General features: G+C 35.7%; 1 protein-coding gene and 1 long non-coding RNA gene across 10 annotated transcripts; one reads left to right on the top strand and one right to left on the bottom strand.

Annotated features, from left to right (window-relative positions):
* Positions 1–3,397: 3,397 nt before the first annotated feature.
* LOC148692979 (uncharacterized) lies at positions 3,398–4,975 on the top strand. 2 transcript variants are annotated; one of them, XR_015953309.1, is made up of 5 exons: positions 3,398–3,590; positions 3,919–4,054; positions 4,215–4,356; positions 4,448–4,678; positions 4,846–4,975. It is a non-coding gene; the product is annotated as an uncharacterized LOC148692979 (long non-coding RNA). The 2 variants fall into 2 exon arrangements; XR_015953308.1 differs by having other exon boundaries at positions 3,398–4,054.
* A 313-nt stretch (positions 4,976–5,288) lies between these two features.
* On the bottom strand, positions 5,289–18,807 carry LOC148692978 (Leucine-rich repeat protein kinase family protein). Of its 8 annotated transcripts, none has more exons than XM_088679658.1 (7): positions 17,918–18,807; positions 12,596–12,665; positions 12,275–12,371; positions 10,005–10,269; positions 8,695–9,649; positions 6,550–8,124; positions 5,289–6,035 (listed from the first exon to the last, which is right to left on the bottom strand). In XM_088679658.1, the coding sequence occupies exons 5-7, from the start codon at positions 9,635–9,637 to the stop codon at positions 5,446–5,448; spliced, it is 3,108 nt and encodes a 1,035-aa protein (XP_088535784.1). In that variant the 5' UTR covers positions 9,638–9,649; positions 10,005–10,269; positions 12,275–12,371; positions 12,596–12,665; positions 17,918–18,807; the 3' UTR covers positions 5,289–5,445. The 8 variants fall into 8 exon arrangements, with proteins under 8 accessions (XP_088535784.1, XP_088535781.1, XP_088535782.1 ...); XM_088679655.1 differs by having other exon boundaries at positions 10,076–10,269; XM_088679656.1 differs by lacking the exon at positions 12,596–12,665 and having other exon boundaries at positions 10,076–10,269; positions 17,918–18,278; positions 18,371–18,798.
* Positions 18,808–19,059: the final 252 nt, after the last annotated feature.

Raw genomic sequence — 19,059 nt, 5'->3', positions numbered from 1 at the left:
TAGCAATGTGCCTACACGCATACACTAAAATGGTGTTAAAGACATTTTCCACGACCTCACATGCATGTCAAAAAAAAACCCACTCCCAAGCAAAAGAAAACAAACCCACCCCAAAATTTTCCCACCCCCGCTACTTGCAACAAATAATCCTACCCTTTTTTTAAAGAGAAGATTTTTTCCGACCCCCATTTTTTTTTAAAGTTTTTTCCACTCCGCTTAAAACCATTTTGTCCCTCTTTTTATTTTGAAAACAAAAAGATTTTGTTTTGTTTGAAAACAATTTAATTTTTAAAAAATAAAAATAAAATAAATAAAATAAAAAAAGGCACCTATGGTGGTAGCAACTGCAGAGGAGGACCGCCACCGTCGCCAGTGCCATGGACGGGAATGTCCCAAACCCGACACATCATATATACCAAGGTAACACGTGATGATGTGCGGGAATGTCATCCCTAGAACGATGGATGCAAGCTGCTTGAAATGCATGGAAGGCTTGACAAGCAGGGAGCACCACCCGCCTATATATCATACTATGCTGTTATGGCATTGCCAGGAGGAGACATCAACTTTCACGATGAGTCATATTGGGCCATGAAAAAAACAATACTTGGAATTTGAACGAGATTTTTTATTTGGGCTTGTTCTACATCCACAATTCCTTGAGATAAGCCGCCTTCCCCCTTGGTCCTCAAGTTGATTCTCACCTTATTAGTTATGCAGATGCTGGTTATCTGTCGAACCCACATAGGGTGCGTTCTCGAATGGTTTATGTCTTTACCATTAGAGACACCGCAATATCTTGCAGGTCTACCAAGAAAACACTAGTTGCGACTCTTTTGAACGATGCTGAGATTCTCACCTTGCATGAAGCCTCGCATGAATACTTTTGGTTGAGAGCAATCATGGAACACATTCAAAGCACTAGTGGTCTTACTACCACCGTTGACCTTCCTCCAACGATCTTTGAAGACAATCTAGCATGAATCGAGCAATTAAAAAAGGGATACATCAAGGGAGACAACACTAAACACATTGTGCAGAAGTTCTTTTATTCTCACCAACAAAAACAACATCAAAACATCGAAGTCAAGCAAATCCATTCCTAGGACAACTTAGTCGATCTCTTCATCATTGCCCAAGTCTACTTTCCAAAAGTTCGTCCAAGGAATCATATGCGTGAACTATCTGAGTTGAATTACTTGTAGTTCTCTTGTTTAGAAGTTATATCTAACTCAGGGGGAGTATCCCGAAGTAAACTCACTGGATCTTAATGTACTCTTTTTCATTTGATTAGGAGCATTTTTCCCACTGGTTTTTGCTACCTAACGAGGTTTTAATGAGGCACCCATCCTGAGATGATCATACTCCATTGAGGTTCATTACTTTCATCATATATGACATTTGTTTTAGACATTATGCATACTTCTCACTTTTCTCCTTAGTTTATGGTTTTTGACCTGCCTTAGGTTTTACCATAGCGAAGTTTTGTGAGTTTTACTACCAATGCATACTTTCTTTAATTTGACACTTGCATTCGTCCGTTGTGCCAATGACTTCATCAACTGATCTACTTCATCTGTTGAAGACCTGATGCAATGTTTTGATTGAGTATTTACACACTCAAGGGGGAGTGTTATAGTCCTATTAGATTAGGAATGTGATTGTGTAAATCCTAAGGTATTTGGGATATCTTTAAAGGATTCTCTAGGGTTATATATTATCTTATTAGAATTGTAATCCTATTAGGGTAATGAATTAACCTTCCCTACTACTATAAATAAAGGCACAATGGGGTCGATATAACACACCTCACAAATACATATCTCTCTCTTCTCTCCTTGTGCCGTTGATAAGAGCATATTTATATGACTTTGTTATCTTATTTCTTTGCATTTACTTAGTTAATTTCCATTTATTTTGGTAATTTATGTTATTTTTGTATTATTGTAGGTCCAGTTGGTAAAGATGAAAATATAAATAGCTAAATGGAGCAATTTGAAGCAGTTTTGGGTTTGGATTGGATAGCATATGGACTGGACGTTTTTGGTGTTTAAATGGTGCTAGATATGTGCTATAATCAGGAGAAATTAAAGTTAAGGCTTGGAAGGCAAGGAATTACACAAGAAAGAGGAATCCTTATTGGAGAGGAACATTATCTTATCCTATCTTATCCAACATTATCTTATCTTATCTCTAGCTGCAAGGAAGAATCCTAATCACATTCCAACACTTTCTTCCTGATTCTTAGAGTTCTAAAATAATTCAAAATGCCAAAACCTTTTCCTCCTTGGATTCAGCCATTCCCCCTATATATATGAAATTCCTGCAGTGATTTAGGGTGTGCCATGCCTACCATTCATCCATTGTAGTTGTTGGAATTTTCAGAGTTCTTTCTATATTTGTTTTAAGTTTCAATGTTTATTTTAGATTACTCTTCAGTTATGATGAACATGTGTAACTAAGTTTCTTTTTGGTTAGAGGTGAATTCGAAGTCATGATCATATGTTTTATATGAATTGATTACATCTAATTATTGTTTCATAAAACATGAATGCGATTCACTTATCTGCTTTATAGAGAACTTATTCTTGTATGTTTATTAAGGGTGCACACTTAGTTTGCATGCAGGGATTTGATGTTAGAATATAAAGGAATTTCACCTAATTGTTATGAATTTATATTTGTAAGTAGTAAAAGTCACTAGTCATGATTGAGCTAAGTAAATTCTTGGCAGGAGTATCATGTTTTCCATGGTTACAAATGTTATGTCAATGCTTATGATTTTCACAGAACTTAATGATCTTTGAGATGTATCTCTATCATGCTTTTCATAGTTAGGGAACTTGAGAAGGATAATTTGGTTACATCGCTGAGTCCAATTCAATGAACTTAGGAAAATCTAAAGTTAATTAGTGTTGTTCATAATTAATTTGGGGCATTGTCATTCATGGTTTATAGGAAAAATAACTGGAAATCGATTTGTATGCATATGATTCATGTGTGGAGAAGAATCTTTTAGCTATCCTTTCATCCATATTTCATTCACAACTTAATTTGCCCCTTAATTTTGTTTTAGTTAACTTCGTCCAAAATCCCCCCAGTCATTGTTTTGTTGTTAGTTTAACTTAGTTTTCAGTTTTATAAGTTTAATTTGTGTTGATTAGCATCCCTTCTAATTCCCGGAATAGAATGATCCATACTTACTTGTACTACGATTGCATAATTTATAGGGTTTAATTTGTATATTAGTTTCTACCACATAAGCTGCTGGCCACCTCTCTCCCTGTCCTTAATATTGTTCAGTAAATGTAAATTAGGCCTACAACATTTTCTTATTTGTTACAATTCGTAATTTACATCTCTTAGTTAAGGAATTGCATTACAACGAAGATTTGCCTAGGAAGAAAGAAAGCACCAAATCCAACCGCTTACTTCTTGGTCCTGCTGGTCAAGGGCCAAGGCTTAGGCAATCACCTCCAATGCAGTGGTAGTAATCTAATTTCAATCAAATCAAATTAAATCAGATGGCGGGGAGGGGAAGGTTTAAACCCGATACCTAGTAGGTTGACGAGGAACGCCCTAACTACCAGGTTAGGATTTGTTTCGTCTATGATTCATGTTTTGTTTTTGGTATAGGCAGGCAAAGGCAATAGCATCAAGGCTCTCAACCGCACCCATTCTTCTCGGGTCTCCACCGCAGTTGATAGCATTGCCCTTGTCACTGTCTTCACACTATGCAAATCTTCCACCGCCAATGGGCTCATCGAAGATCAATTCTCAAACTCGGTTACAGTTGGGAATGCTTCGTATACTAAAGTCGAGAGATCCATGGCCATCTTGACTGTCATTCAGGTGTTGTAGTGTAGAATTCCGTTTAGCTTCCTCACTTTGGTCTGTGATATTATTGATACACTGCAGCTGGCAATATGCCCCGGAGCAATGTAGTCATTTTAACCGACCAGGCATCTGATCTTTCACTACCCAGAAACAAGGTTACTGTGTATCCAATTCAAGGCGATTATTCGCGAGACAAGTTGATGCTTCAAAGAATCAGGTCTTACATCGTATGAGCACATTATATAAATAACGAGCAGACAAATCCTTTGCTCATCAGTAGCTATGTTTCTCACCGGCATTACCTAGTTTACTTCATTATTTTGTTTGAAATCGTCAATTCCTGAAATTGCTTGAGGTTTACATCTTCACCGACGCAGATATAGCAGTTGTTGATGATCTAGGACACATATTTCGCGAATATCCAAATTTTCATCTGGCGCTGACATTCCATAACTACAAAGCACAACCTCTAAATTCAGGATTTATAGCAGTGAGGGGCACTGCTGGTGGAATTTTAAGGTGCGTTATCACGTTATCTGCGTACTCAGAGTTAAGCATGTTGTTTAATACTAATAGTTACGTCATCTGTTTTGCGGTTATTGTTTACCAGAAAACAGAGATGAAATGTTTATTTGCGACCATTTTTAACATTTCACATACTGCAAACATTGCCTGGGTAGTGACATCACACCCATGGTTTGATGCAAAGAAGTTTACCCCAGCCCAAGCTTTCATAGAGGATATTGGCGGTGCTTCGGTGTTGTTTTTACCGTGTGCTGTCTGCAACTGAACACCACCAGAAGGCGCAGGTCAATTTCACGGCATGCCCTTGGATGTTAAGGTATACTGCTACTATCCAACACACAAAACCTGTTAAAAAGGTGGTTGATTTCAGATGAGTTTCGTTGTTCTCCCTGCTATAAACTGAAACAAATATGATGCGGAATTGTGTTTTTATTTTTATGTATTGTTCTTCTGAGTCTCTTGTGTGATATATTCTGGATATAGGTGATTCATTTCAAATGTGCTGTGCCTGGTATTAAAGAGTGCGAGAACAAACTATGATTTTCGACTAAATCAAACAGGTTTAGCTTACCATATGAATTACATATCAGAAATTTGATCGGGGACCTGCTGATTTCGTGGCATTGAAAACATAAGACATGTAACTGGTATTCGGATTGCTTGTCATGATTATTTAAATGTCGGCATGTCACGTGGTGTTGTAGCATCTGGTGGTGTTGTAGCATCTGGTAGTTCAACAAAATGTTCATATGAACTACATATGCATAACACCACGTGAATTACATATGCACCCTAAATTTATGGCAATACTGAATATGGATATAATGTACTTGAAACATATTGGAATCAATGTGAGAGAGAGCGGGGAATAAATTATCGGTTACACCCAAGAGTAGGTTTTGTGAAATTTATTCATAACACATCAATAAGGAACTTATTTCTCTATAAACTGTAACTAGGCATTGTCAATTACAGGACCATTTTGACAAAAACAATTAGAAAATAAAGAAAGAAATAATCGACATACGGTGTTAGTATCAAGAACTCTACAGTTAAGAGCATTTATCCAGCCGGAGCGCCCCATTAGTTCACTATTCTTGAAATGTCTTCGAACACAGTTTTAATGTCGGGTCTTTCGGATGCTGGATGAATACATCTTAGAGCTACCTGTAGCATACCATCAAGAACTGTTGGGGAGTTCTTTACGCTCAGCCTTTCCAGAATCAGTCTGTCAAGGCATTCAAAACAACGGTTTTCTTCTGCCAACAGTCTCACCCAGTCTGTCAGATCAACCACACCCGGTATCCCAGAGACAATCTCCCCAGAACTCTTTCCAGTCAGGAGCTCCAACAAGATCACCCCAAATGCATAGACATCACTTTTCAACGATGGGCAGGGCTTACTTGAGCTAGCAAATTCAGGGGGGCGATAGCCAAGAGCACCTGCATTCAAGACTTGCTCAGTAGTCCCAGCGGGAGTCAAAATTCGGTGGAGACTATAATCTGTAAGGAGTGCATTCAGACTAGGAGTTTCTAATAAAATATTCGTGGATTTGAGGTTGCCATGGGGAATTGCCTTCTCATTATGCAGGAAGTTCAGACATCGGGCAACATCTACAGAAATCCTAAGCCGTTCCTCAAGTGACAGGGGAGAGAGTTTTGTTCGCTCTGCCTCTGTAGAGTCAGAAAGATTCAGCAACCAATGTCAGATTCAGGGATAAAAAGAGAAACAAATTCGAAAACGGACAAAATAATAAACAAACATCAGTAGCACTCCAGTTTTGCTTTCATTGAAGGGAACTAACCTAACAGTTTATAAACCAAAGTAAAATATCAAAGCGTAAAAGTCACCAATGTCAGCCAAATAAAATCTAAGTACGCTAAGATACACTCTTTTCTCTCTTGACAATTTTCAGTGTGCACTACAGTTTTGCTTTCGTTCAAGGGAACTCTAATCTAACAGTTTATAAACCTAAGTAAAATATCAAAGCGTAAAAGTCACCAATGTCAGCCAAATAAAATCTAGGTAGGCTACGATCTAATCTTCTCTTTATGGACAATTTTCAGTGTTTTAGTATGTATGGATAGACCCAGTGGCGCATATTTAATATTTTCTAACAGATGGTACAAGTATATTTGAGATGCTTATTTGCAATCGTACAATAAAGCACAAAGAGCGGAATCTTACCATGGAGATGGAATGCCAACGATTGTGCATTGATATAAGTTGATATAATCAGTTTCTCATGTTCTTTAGGGCCCCAGTAATAACCCAGCAGAGAAACAAGATTCGGGTGCCTGATGTTTCCTAGTTTCTTCACTTCTCTTGCAAATTCTTTCCTTCCTTTTGCTATTCCCTCCCGTAGCCATTTGACAGCCAATACATGACCGGAGTCAAGCATTGCTTTGTACATTGTCCCATGACAACTCCTTCCAATAGCTTCTGCTGGAGCACAGGAAAGTTCTTCTGCTGTGAAGGCCAAGGAGCCATCAAACAGATGCAAATCACCAGCCAATTTATCTGGAGAATAAGCCGTGAGCACAGCAGGACTCTCTGGTGGCTGTTGCTTTTTAGAGGGTGATGGATTCGACGATGATAAGAGAGACATAGGAGAAGATGTCCCTTCACCCCTTTCTTTTGATTCAGGATGACCCAAATTCTTAGGATTCTTTACAACTGACAAAGTGTCACGGGCATCATGAGCAGACCCCATTTGGGTTGATGGTGAAAGCTTTGGAAGGAGATCACAAGAAGATTTTGAGCAGTCTACATTTTTGTCCGGTGCTGATCGATGATGATGAGAAAGGGCAGAACCTCCTTGCACAGCATCTTTCTTTCCAGAACTTGCTTTTGAACTGCCCTTTCTACATCTCTGCCAGTGGGACCTGTAATGGATCATAAGGCATAAAAGAACTAAAACAGCAGCTCCACCAACCAAACCTGCAATGAGGGAGATCCTAATAGCTGCTTTCATAAGGGGCCTGTGTTCCCTAAAAGTCATGTTTGGGACATCCTTTGGTGAAGATGCGGAACGAGGAAAAATCAGCAATGAGTTCCCTGGATAAAATGCGGAATCAGGGAACTGCCGCAAGTTTTCAGTAATGACGCCAGAAAGATGATTGAAAGAAACATTGAACTCTTTCAGGACATCTGGAAGGTCCTCAGGAATGCTACCTTCAAAGTTGTTAATAGATAGATCGAGATACATTAAGTTATGGAACTTACTGATCTCTGGGGGCAAATGACCAGCCAATGAGTTGTTTGACAGATCTATAGACACCAGGCTCAAATTTTGAGCCGAACCACTTGAAGAATCACTTGATATGTCCTGGATGGGTATTGACCCAGATAGATTGTTGCCCGATAAGTTAAGATCAGTCAATTTTGTTGAAGAGAAGAGGCTTGGAAGAAGTAAGCCTTGTAGGTGGTTAAGGCTAAGATCAATCACATTTAATTCTGGGTATGTTCCCAATACTATCGGAAGAATGCCTTCTAATGAGTTCTTGGATATCTTAAATGAAGTTAGCCTAAAAAATTGAGACGTTTCATTAGGCAGACTTCCTGTCAATGAATTGGAACTTAGCTCGATAACTTCAATGTAATTTCCCCAACCTCGGATTCGGGACAAGTTACCTGTGAGCATATTATTACTCAGATCTATGACAGAACAATGCCCAACCATGGCAGGTAAGGAGCCTGACAGTTTGTTTGAAGAAATATTAAACTTCTTCAGAGTTGCAGAGGTGATGCTTCCTACCGGACCTGCCATGAAGGTAATCAGTGTGATCATGTATGAAGGAAAGGGAGGGAAAAACAGTAAACAAATGTAATTAAAAATTCAAGATGATATAATCACTTTTAAAAACTGGCTACTTCAACCAATAAACATGAAATCACGCAAAAGAAGATTTCCTCGTACTGAAATAATGGAGCCTTTACCCTAAAGTTGCTTTCTTAAATTAATATGCTTCTCCACCCATGATTCCATCTACATCAACATAGTTTCATGCGAAGATGCTAATGCAATCATGACAACATAGCCGTCTGATTTCTCTTAGTGACAAGACGTTAAAGATTAATTTCCTAAAGCAATGGACTTTCTCATAAGTGTGAGAAAGTTTACTCAAGCTTATAGTGGAAGAATAAATAACTAAATCAAAGCCTTTCTTTCATTGCATCGTAAGTGATTTTACTTGTTTATTTTCAATCTACAAGTACGAAAAAAGAAAGTCTAATGAAACTTTCAATTTGAAATACAAAAGGACAAATATGTATGTAAAATCTCTTAGCAACAGCTAACATGTGTAAAAAACTGTTGAAAACGCAATATACCTTCAAGTTTGTTATGACTAAGATCCAGTTCTGACAAGAGCATTGAGCTCTCTTGCAATAGAGCTTCCGGTAGAGAACCTGATAGCTGGTTGTTTCCAAGCCGAAGTACTCGTAGAGAGACAACAAAATTGAAGGAAGGTATAGGACCCACTAACTGATTATAACTAGCATCAAACACCTCCAAACTATCAAAATATGGCATTCCATCGTGAGGAAAAAGCTCTCCGACCAAGTAATTGTGGCTAACGTTCAAGTACCGAATAGAAGAAACAAAAGAGGAGTTACCAAGTCCCAAATCTAATGAACCAGATAACAGATTGCTGCTTACATCAAGATGGACCACGCTACCCATTTTGGATAGAAAATTCATAATGTCTCCAGAAAAGCCATTAGCTCGAAAATCAATAAACTTCAACTGTTCAAGTTTGCCAAAACTAGAGGGCAAAATGCCTTCAAATTGGTTCGAAGAAAGATTCAAAAGCATTAGACCCTTTAAGTTGACCAAATTGGAGGGTAATAGCCCATGAAACAAATTGCTTGAGAGATCCAAGTATTCAAGAGACTGAAATAAAGCAACCTTTGAGATAGTCCCTGTGAGCTGGTTGTTTGAAAGCGACAAGTTTTGAAGCATTGTAAGGCCAGTAATGGCTGAAAAACTGAAGTCACCGACCAAACCAACATCATTGATAGCAATTGAGATGACGCGACCATTACTACATGTTACCCCAAACCAATTCAAGGGGCATCCATCAGAGTCCAAGGAGTTAGAATCCCACGAGACAAGAAGTTTCCCCGAAGGGTCCTTGTGAATGCCTTTCCGGAGGTCTAAGAGTGCTCCCAAATCTGACTGTCCTCCTCCTCCCGATGAAGTTACTGCTAGTACCAACAACAATAGCATCGAACTCAAACAGATTGTCTGCATTACTCCTTGAGCAGCCAGCATCCAGCAGCCAAACTTGAGGGAAAGAAAGAGTGACAACGTAATTGAGTTAGCAGGAAACAAAGGAAGATGTTACAAAACAAAGAACCCATCCTGCTAGTTAATTTTCTAGGAATGAATGAAATGAGAGTAAAGTAAATATTGAAAAATGACTGAAAGAATGATTCCACAACCACAAAGGGTACCCATGGCCATGATATATAATCAAAGAATGAAGCCAATGCCAATGCCATTGTTCGTTTGTCACAAATCCAAAACACATCAAGTCATCATTGTATGTTCAAAATACAACAAAACACAAAATTTGTACTCAACAGTCAATCAGTGACAGTCACATGAGTAATAAAATAGCAAGAGAATAATGTAATACTTTTCCTTGGTAATGCCAACTCCAAGCACTTAGCAGGCAGCACTAAGTGAGAAGAAGAAGAAGAAACAAACCAAAAAGGGAGAGTGAATGAAATGAAGCTCCAACTCCAGCTCCTTCCAAGCTTCGTCGTGAAATGGGAAATTCAGAATGGATCTGTGCTGCTGTCTAAATCATAAGCATTGGAAATTTGGAAGCAAAAGAGCAAAACCAGAAGCTGCACTCTCCATTCTCTCTCTCTCCAAGAACTTTTCTTCTTCATAGACATCTGTGAGAGTGAGAAATTCAGAGGAATAAGAGCAAACTAGCAAGGGATGCCCGCGGGATGCTGCGGGATTGAAAACCATAAGAAAACTTAGTATATAGTACTATTTATTTACTAAAGATAATACTTGATGTGTACAGACATACTATTTACATACAAAAGATTTGGTAGATAGACCTATTTACATACAAAAGAAATAGAACCCAATACATCAGTTGTCAAGGGCATCTTTCTATGAAATGATATAAAATCTTCGCACTAGGGTGAACAACTCGAATTGGATTAAGCATTGTTTAATTTGAAGACCATAAACTCAGCAGGGTAAAACTACAAAACTTGTGTTTTCTTAAAACCACTATATTTTGTATTCCAAATTTCGTAGCAGCCAAACTCTATATGAAGCTCCAACCAAAATGAACAAAGAAAATCCTAATAAGAACAACAAGGCTAAATTACAGAACTTGGGTGTTTCTTAAAACCCCAATCCCATGATATTTTAAATTCCAAAATTTTCTGGGTAGCCAAACACTATCAAACTAACATGATAAAGAAATTGCTAATAACAACAAATGGGAAAAATAACAGAACATGGGAATTTACATAAACCTACATACTAAAAAGACTCGATGTAGTTTCACAATTTGATTGGTTTATGCATATTACATATGGAATCAATAAGTTTCCTTGTACATATTTGCCTCATTAATCTGCAAAAAGAATCAAACATAGGAAAGTTTACATGTCATTGTATAGACATCTAACATAATCACTTTTCTTGCTCCATGATTGAACTGAAGATTTTCTTTCTTTAACAACAAAGTGAAATCAAATATAACCTGAAAGTTAAACAATGTAATATGTTTTTAAGTCAACTGAACTGAAGTATGTGACACGATCAGTTAAGATGAATATGAACTTGATTCTCAGATTAAACTTCTAGCAATAAGTTCTAACTTCTAAAACAAAATATACTATGTCTAATATTAGACAAATAAAAGCAAACACCTCAGATATAGTGGCAAAGGAAAATGGAGTTCACCTTAAACCAAACCCAAGAACCTCTTGACACACCAAGAACCCCATATCCAAAGCGAAAGACAGATTTGGCACTCTTGACATATAGAAAGAAACATGTTTTATGTCTATTATAAAATTTAACCGAAAACAAACACAAATGCCATGACAATTGGCATTTTATAGTAAAGGATATTTAAGTTAGCCCTATTTTGAGCAAAGAGGGTTGAATTGCACTCATCAAACTTTGTATTTTCGGACTTGGGTAGCTGTTCTGATACCGAGGTAGTTTATTGGCCTTGCTAATAAGTTGTATGTTATATTGGTTTTTCCCTTTTTTGGCCAAGCTTTGTATTTTCAGTGTTTCAAATATAAAAAAAAAATATTACACAGTTTTCCAATATCATTAAAACGCGTCTCGCACTATTTTATGTGCTAATATGCCAATGTACACGTGATAGTGGATTAATGACAGAGTCAAAGACATTTAACATGTGTGTGTCTCATAAAAATTTCATTTACCTAGGAATGATGTTTCTTTGGCCCCCAATCATATATGAAAGACATTCTAATCAAAATTATCCCAGAAACCCTCCTGAATATGCATTTGGTTCGGTGCTAAAATTATACCAAAAGTAAATAAACAGCATTTTACAGGTGATCAACTTAATCATCCAAATCAAAGCAAAACCAACTAACTGGAGATGTGAACATGCATTTGTGGGCACATGACTGTGACCCCAGCTACCCACAAAGGAAGCAATAAATTTTTCAACATTGAAGGTGAGATGTTAGACATTAAATGAGCGTACTTTTATCTCTTTTTCTGGAATCTAAAGTTATACCAAAACTAAATATATAGCATTTTCCAGGATTTCAACATAATCATGCAAAAAGAACCAAAGCAAAGGTAATTAACTGGAGATGTGGATGGGAAAATGCTAAAAGCAACCTAAAATCAACATTATGCATATATATAAAACAAAAGTTATACCACATCTTTCAATTGCTATTGAGGCCTCCTCCATTGTGTACCCCATATTGACCAAAGCCCGTATCTTCTCTTTCTCCGATGTAGAATTTATGTTTTCCTGCAAAATAGGTAATGAAATTTCTATGAGATACACACATCTGTGAAATGTCTTTGACTCTTCGTCACAAATCCACTATGTACCTTGGCATAATAGCACATAAAATAGTGTGAGACGCGTTTTAATGATATTGGAAAACTATGTAATATTTTTGTTGCTTGAAGGATTGGGGAAACAGAGAAAATACAAAGCTTGGCGAAAAAGGTAAAACCAATATAACATACAACTTAGCAAGACCAGAGTTGGATGATGGGATATATAACAGAGTTGGATATCCACTTTGACCCACTCTTTCTGCAAACAAAAACCAGAGTTGGATGTTGGGATACATATAGCAAGTAAAAACTAGAGCAGCAAAGATGTCAGCTTTACTCGAAACGAATTATAATTCAAAACCATGAACTAGGTTAAATGCCACAAATCTACCAAAAAGGAAATTCCAATTTCGCTCTGTTCAGTTTAAAAAGCAGATGGTATTTGTTGACCATGGCAACAATGAATAACCACAACAATCCACGATTCTCACGCGAAAATCCACACCCATCCAACAGTCTACTTCTTCGATGTTGAATGTGGGATAGCAGGCAATGAGGGCTTTGAAGTAGGCCTGGCAAACGGGTCGTGTCTATCGTGTTCGTGTCGTTTTCGTGTAACACCTGTTATCTTAACGGGTCGTGTCGTGTCACACCCGTTATCTTAACGGGTCCTTAACAGGTCGTGTCACTTTACCCAACGGGTAAAGTGACCCGACCCGTTATGACCCGTTAAGAAAAAAATATATTTTTTTACAATTTGCACATACCACACATTGCGACATAAATATTACTTGAAAACATTAAAACATTTCTCGTTCAAGTACTATATCTACACTCGAAAATGAAAGCCTAATAAAAAAAATAATACATACACTACTAATCTATTACAAATATTAAATGTATATAATTATTAATATTATAGTTGATTCATACTTTTATTAAGTATATAAATTGCACTAGTGTAAATATTTTAAATTGAAGATCGAATTCATTCATTGTATTCATATAGGGTCAAGGAGTGTAGTTATAAAAAATCATCAAAATCGGAGTTAAAACAACCGTTAAATCGTGATTTTTCGTTTATAACCGTTGAAAAGCTTTGTCCCGTTACTTGATCTCTGAATGTTTTTTTTTTGTGATTTTTTGCTGATGTGATCTCCAAGCATATACAAACAATTTTGATGGTTTGGATTGTTGAAATTAGTTTTGGAGAATTCGTAAAACGATAGATTGACTAACACTTAGAGTTTATTTATACTTTCATTAAGTATAACATAAGATTTTTTGGTATCCACTTGTGTAAATATTTTAAACTGAAGATCGAATTCATTCATTGTATTCATATAGGGTCAAGGAGTGTAGTTATAAAAAATCATCAAAATCGGAGTTAAAATAACCGTTAAATCGTGATTTTTCGTTTATAACCGTTGAAAAGCTTTGTCCCGTTACTTGATCTTTGAATGTTTTTTTTTTGTGATTTTTTGCTGATGTGATCTCCAAGCATATACAAACAATTTTGACGGTTTGGATCGTTGAAATTAGTTTTGGAGAATTCGTAAAACGATAGATTGACTAACACTTAGAGTTTATTTATACTTTTATTAAGTATAACAAAAGATTTTGTGGTATCCACTTGTGTAAATATTTTAAATTGAAGATCGAATTCATTCATTGTATTCATATAGGGTCAAGGAGTGTAGGTATAAAAAATCATCAAAATCGGAGTTAAAATAACCGTTAAATCGTGATTTTTCGTTTATAACCGTTGAAAAGCTTTGTCCCGTTACTTGATCTCTGAATGTTTTTTTTTTGTGATTTTTTGCTGATGTGATCTCCAAGCATATACAAACAATTTTGACGGTTTGGATCGTTGAAATTAGTTTTGGAGAATTCGTAAAACGATAGATTGACTAACACTTAGAGTTTATTTATACTTTCATTAAGTATAACATAAGATTTTGTGGTATCCACTTGTGTAAATATTTTAAATTGAAGATCGAATTCATTCATTGTATTCATATAGGGTCAAGGAGTGTAGTTATAAAAAATCATCAAAATCGGAGTTAAAATAACCGTTAAATCGTGATTTTTCGTTTATAACCGTTGAAAAGCTTTGTCCCGTTACTTGATCTTTGAATGTTTTTTTTTTGTGATTTTTTGCTGATGTGATCTCCAAGCATATACAAACAATTTTGACGGTTTGGATCGTTGAAATTAGTTTTGGAGAATTCGTAAAACGATAGATTGACTAACACTTAGAGTTTATTTATACTTTTATTAAGTATAACATAAGATTTTGTGGTATCCACTTGTGTAAATATTTTAAATTGAAGATCGAATTCATTCATTGTATTCATATAGGGTTAAGGAGTGTAGTTATAAAAAATCATCAAAATCGGAGTTAAAATAACCGTTAAATCGTGATTTTTCGTTTATAACCGTTGAAAAGCTTTGTCCCGTTACTTGATCTCTGAATTTTTTTTTTTTGTGATTTTTTGCTGATGTGATCTCCAAGCATATACAAACAATTTTGACGGTTTGGATCGTTGAAATTAGTTTTGGAGAATTCGTAAAACGATAGATTGACTAACACTTAGAGTTTATTTATACTTTCATTAAGTATAACATAAGATTTTTTGGTATCCACTTGTGTAAATATTTTAAACTGAAGATCGAATTCATTCATTGTATTCATATAGGGTCAAGGAGTGTAGTTATAAAAAATCATCAAAATCGGAGTTAAAATAACCGTTAAATCGTGATTTTTCGTTTATAACCGTTGAAAAGCTTTGTCCTGTTACTTGATCTTTGAATGTTTTTTTTTTGTGATTTTTTGCTGATGTGATCTCCAAGCATATACAAACAATTTTGACGGTTTGGATCGTTGAAATTAGTTTTGGAGAATTCGTAAAACGATAGATTGACTAGCACTTAGAGTTTATTTATACTTTTATTAAGTATAACAAAAGATTTTGTGGTATCCACTTGTGTAAATATTTTAAATTGAAGATCGAATTCATTTATTGTATTCATATAGGGTCAAGGAGTGTAGGTATAAAAAATCATCAAAATCGGAGTTAAAATAACCGTTAAATCGTGATTTTTCGTTTATAACCATTGAAAAGCTTTGTCCCGTTACTTGATCTCTGAATGTTTTTTTTTTGTGATTTTTTGCTGATGTGATCTCCAAGCATATACAAACAATTTTGACGGCTTGGATCGTTGAAATTAGTTTTGGAGAATTCGTAAAACGATAGATTGACTAACACTTAGAGTTTATTTATACTTTCATTAAGTATAACATAAGATTTTGTGGTATCCACTTGTGTAAATATTTTAAATTGAAGATCGAATTCATTCATTGTATTCATATAGGGTCAAAGAGTGTAGTTATAAAAAATCATCAAAATCGGAGTTAAAATAACCGTTAAATCGTGATTTTTCGTTTATAACCGTTGAAAAGCTTTGTCCCGTTACTTGATCTTTGAATGTTTTTTTTTTGTGATTTTTTGCTGATGTGATCTCCAAGCATATACAAACAATTTTGACGGTTTGGATCGTTGAAATTAGTTTTGGAGAATTCGTAAAACGATAGATTGACTAACACTTAGAGTTTATTTATAATTTTATTAAGTATAACATAAGATTTTGTGGTATCCACTTGTGTAAATATTTTAAATTGAAGATCGAATTCATTCATTGTATTCATATAGGGTCAAGGAGTGTAGTTATAAAAAATCATCAAAATCGGAGTTAAAATAACCGTTAAATCGTGATTTTTCGTTTATAACCGTTGAAAAGCTTTGTCCCGTTACTTGATCTCTGAATGTTTTTTTTTTGTGATTTTTTGCTGATGTGATCTCCAAGCATATACAAACAATTTTGACGGTTTGGATCGTTGAAATTAGTTTTGGAGAATTCGTAAAACGATAGATTGACTAACACTTAGAGTTTATTTATATTTTCATTAAGTATAACAAAAGATTTTGTGGTATCCACTTGTGTAAATATTTTAAATTGAAGATCGAATTTATTCATTGTATTCATATAGGGTCAAGGAGTGTAGTTATAAAAAATCATCAAAATCAGAGTTAAAATAACCGTTAAATCGTGATTTTTCGTTTATAACCGTTGAAAAGCTTTGTCCCGTTACTTGATCTTTGAATGTTTATTTTTTATGATTTTTTGTTGATGTGATCTCAAAGCATATACAAACAAGTTTGACGGTTGGGATCGTTGAAATTAGTTTTGGAGAATTCGTATGCCATCAATCAAGTTCCGTGTGTGTGTGTGTGTGTATATATATATTTATTAAGTAGATTTAAATCTATTTATTTTGTACGTATAAATTATAATTGACTGGTACACGGAATAGTACATACATCACGTGTCACGTGTGTCATTATAAAAATAGTGAGATATGTCATGACAGTCATGTGTGTGATAAAAAATTAATAACTTAAAAAAAAAAAAAAATTTCTCACCACTTCTATTAATTTTCATTTTTCCCTCTTTTTTTTGTTTCCTTTTCAACTTTTTCTTATCATTTTCACTTTTCCCTCCAACATCTTTCCCTAATTCCCTCACTTTTTTGTTTTATTTTCAACTTTTTCTTATCATTTTCACTTTTCCCTCCAACATCTTTCCCTAATTCCCTCACTTTTTTGTTTTATTTTCAACTTTTCTTAACATTTTCATTTTCCCTCCATTTTTTTTTTCAAAAAGGGCGGCAAGTTGGCAAATGCATGATCATGATTCATGCATATTAAATTATTAATTAATATGCATTATAGTTTTTATAAAATTTAATATATATATATATATATATATAATTAGTATAGATAGACTTAATATTTTGGGGGTATAATTATTATAGTATATATAATAATTATAATTATTATAAATTTTATAGTTAATTTAATATATATATATATATATTTATTATAATTTTTAGGGGTATAAAATTGTAAAATTAATGTATATAATTATTACAGTATTTTTTTAGGGTTATAAAATTATAAAAATAATATTCTGCTTATCGTGTATCGTGTTTACCCACGTGTATACCCGACCCAACCCGTTATCTTAACAGGTGCTTATCGGGTTACCCGATAAGACCCGATTCGTTATCGTGTCGACCCAAACACCTGTTAATTTCGTGTCGTGTCGTGTCGGGTTATTGGGTCGTGTCAGAAATTGCCAGGCCTACTTTGAAGGCTACCCCTCTGCCTCTTTCCTTCTGTCTCTTTCCCTCTGTCAAAATTTTGACCACATGGACAACGAATTACAACTTCTGCTGTAAACAACACCACAGCTAAACCCTAAATATGGCGCATTTTTTTCCAAATCCCACCACTCATTAATACATACAACCCATTTGCACATAAACAATTAGAACTAAGTGGAAAAAGAAGGGAAAAAAGAGAGAGAGAGAGAGAGCAAAGAAAAGGCTTATATAAACTATCTTATGACTAAATGCGGTCTTAAGAAGAAGACGAAGAAGAAACAAACCGAAAAGGGAGAGTGAACGAAATGAAGCTCCTTCCAAGCTTCGCCGTGAAATGGGAAACTCAGAATGGACCTGTGCTGCTGCCTAAATCATAAGCATTGGAAATTTGGAAGCAAAAGAGCAAAACCAGAAGCTGCACTCTCCCTTCTCTCTCCAAGAAACTCTTCTTCTCCATAGTCAAAGGAGTAGGAGGAAATTATTTGCCAGAGAGCGGAGGAGTAGGTGGACTCACTCACTCGATGCTATCCTTGTTATTATTATGACTTCAAAATCTTCTACACCCAATTTTACCTAAGGCCTCTCTGTGACTTAATCAGATTTTGACACGTGTCCACAACGAACTTCAACTCTAGCCGGCTTTACCTATCAGAGTAAACATACAACACAAAATAAAATCAAGTAGAAAAAAAAAAAAAAAAGAAGGAAGATCATGCCACAGAAGAGGAACCGCCTACAGCTCATCTCCTCAATCGAGGAACTCCGCCCCATAATCCAATAAATCGCCTTCTCCGAAGTTCTACAGAACAGCCTTCAGCTGGCCCGAAAAGTCCTCGCGACGCCGCGCTGGAACTTGTACGAGACCATACAATTCACGGAAAATATGGAGTCGTTTGAGAAGACGGTGTCCAGATTTCTTCAGGGCCAGTTGCAAGCTGCAGGCCCACATCTTGGCTAACGTCAACCACATGAAGGCGGAGGCGGCTCAGCGGTTCGACCGGCTTGATTGGTCGAGCCGGATGCTGAAATAGCGGCTTGGCGCCTTAAATATTGGAAATTGCGGCGGTGGGTGGATGAAAGAGGCTGTGAGGAGGAGGCGCCTCAACGACATCAGGGGAGAGGGAGGGAGAGAGAGAGAGTTCTGTGTGATTCTTCGTTGGTTTTTTTTTTTCATTTTGTATTTTGTATTTTTTAGAGTTAAAACGGCGGTTAGAATTAAGTTAGTTGTGGACACATGTCAAAATCTGATTAAGTCACAAATTATTGGGAAATTTGAAAAAATAACTAAAATCTAGATTCAATATATAATTATAATCATCCTTTTAAGTTTATTATAATTATAATCAAAACTATATAGAAGTACTAATATACCCTTAATTACTAAAAGCCTTCAGAAAGTGAAAAAAAACTTGATCATCATTGTCGA

The sequence above is a fragment of the Pyrus communis genome, chromosome 11, assembly GCF_041283825.1.
Source record: "Pyrus communis isolate YQ-2024b chromosome 11, ASM4128382v1, whole genome shotgun sequence".
Classification (NCBI taxonomy): domain Eukaryota; kingdom Viridiplantae; phylum Streptophyta; class Magnoliopsida; order Rosales; family Rosaceae; genus Pyrus; species Pyrus communis.
The sequence above is the reverse complement of the archived record's forward strand: the minus strand, read 5'-3'. Positions and strand labels throughout refer to the sequence as shown.

What these genes read in the sequence shown, in the direction of transcription:
- LOC148692978 (XM_088679658.1), bottom strand. Translation starts at nt 9,637, where the DNA reads ATGCTGGCTGCTCAAGGAGTAATGCAGACAATCTGTTTGAGTTCGATG. An exon ending in TAGTCATAACAAACTTGAAG is followed by an intron (nt 8,125 to 8,694) that starts GTATATTGCGTT and finishes CCTTCATGGCAG; the next exon opens with GTCCGGTAGGAAGCATCACC. An exon ending in GTTGGCATTCCATCTCCATG is followed by an intron (nt 6,036 to 6,549) that starts GTAAGATTCCGC and finishes CTGACTCTACAG; the next exon opens with AGGCAGAGCGAACAAAACTC.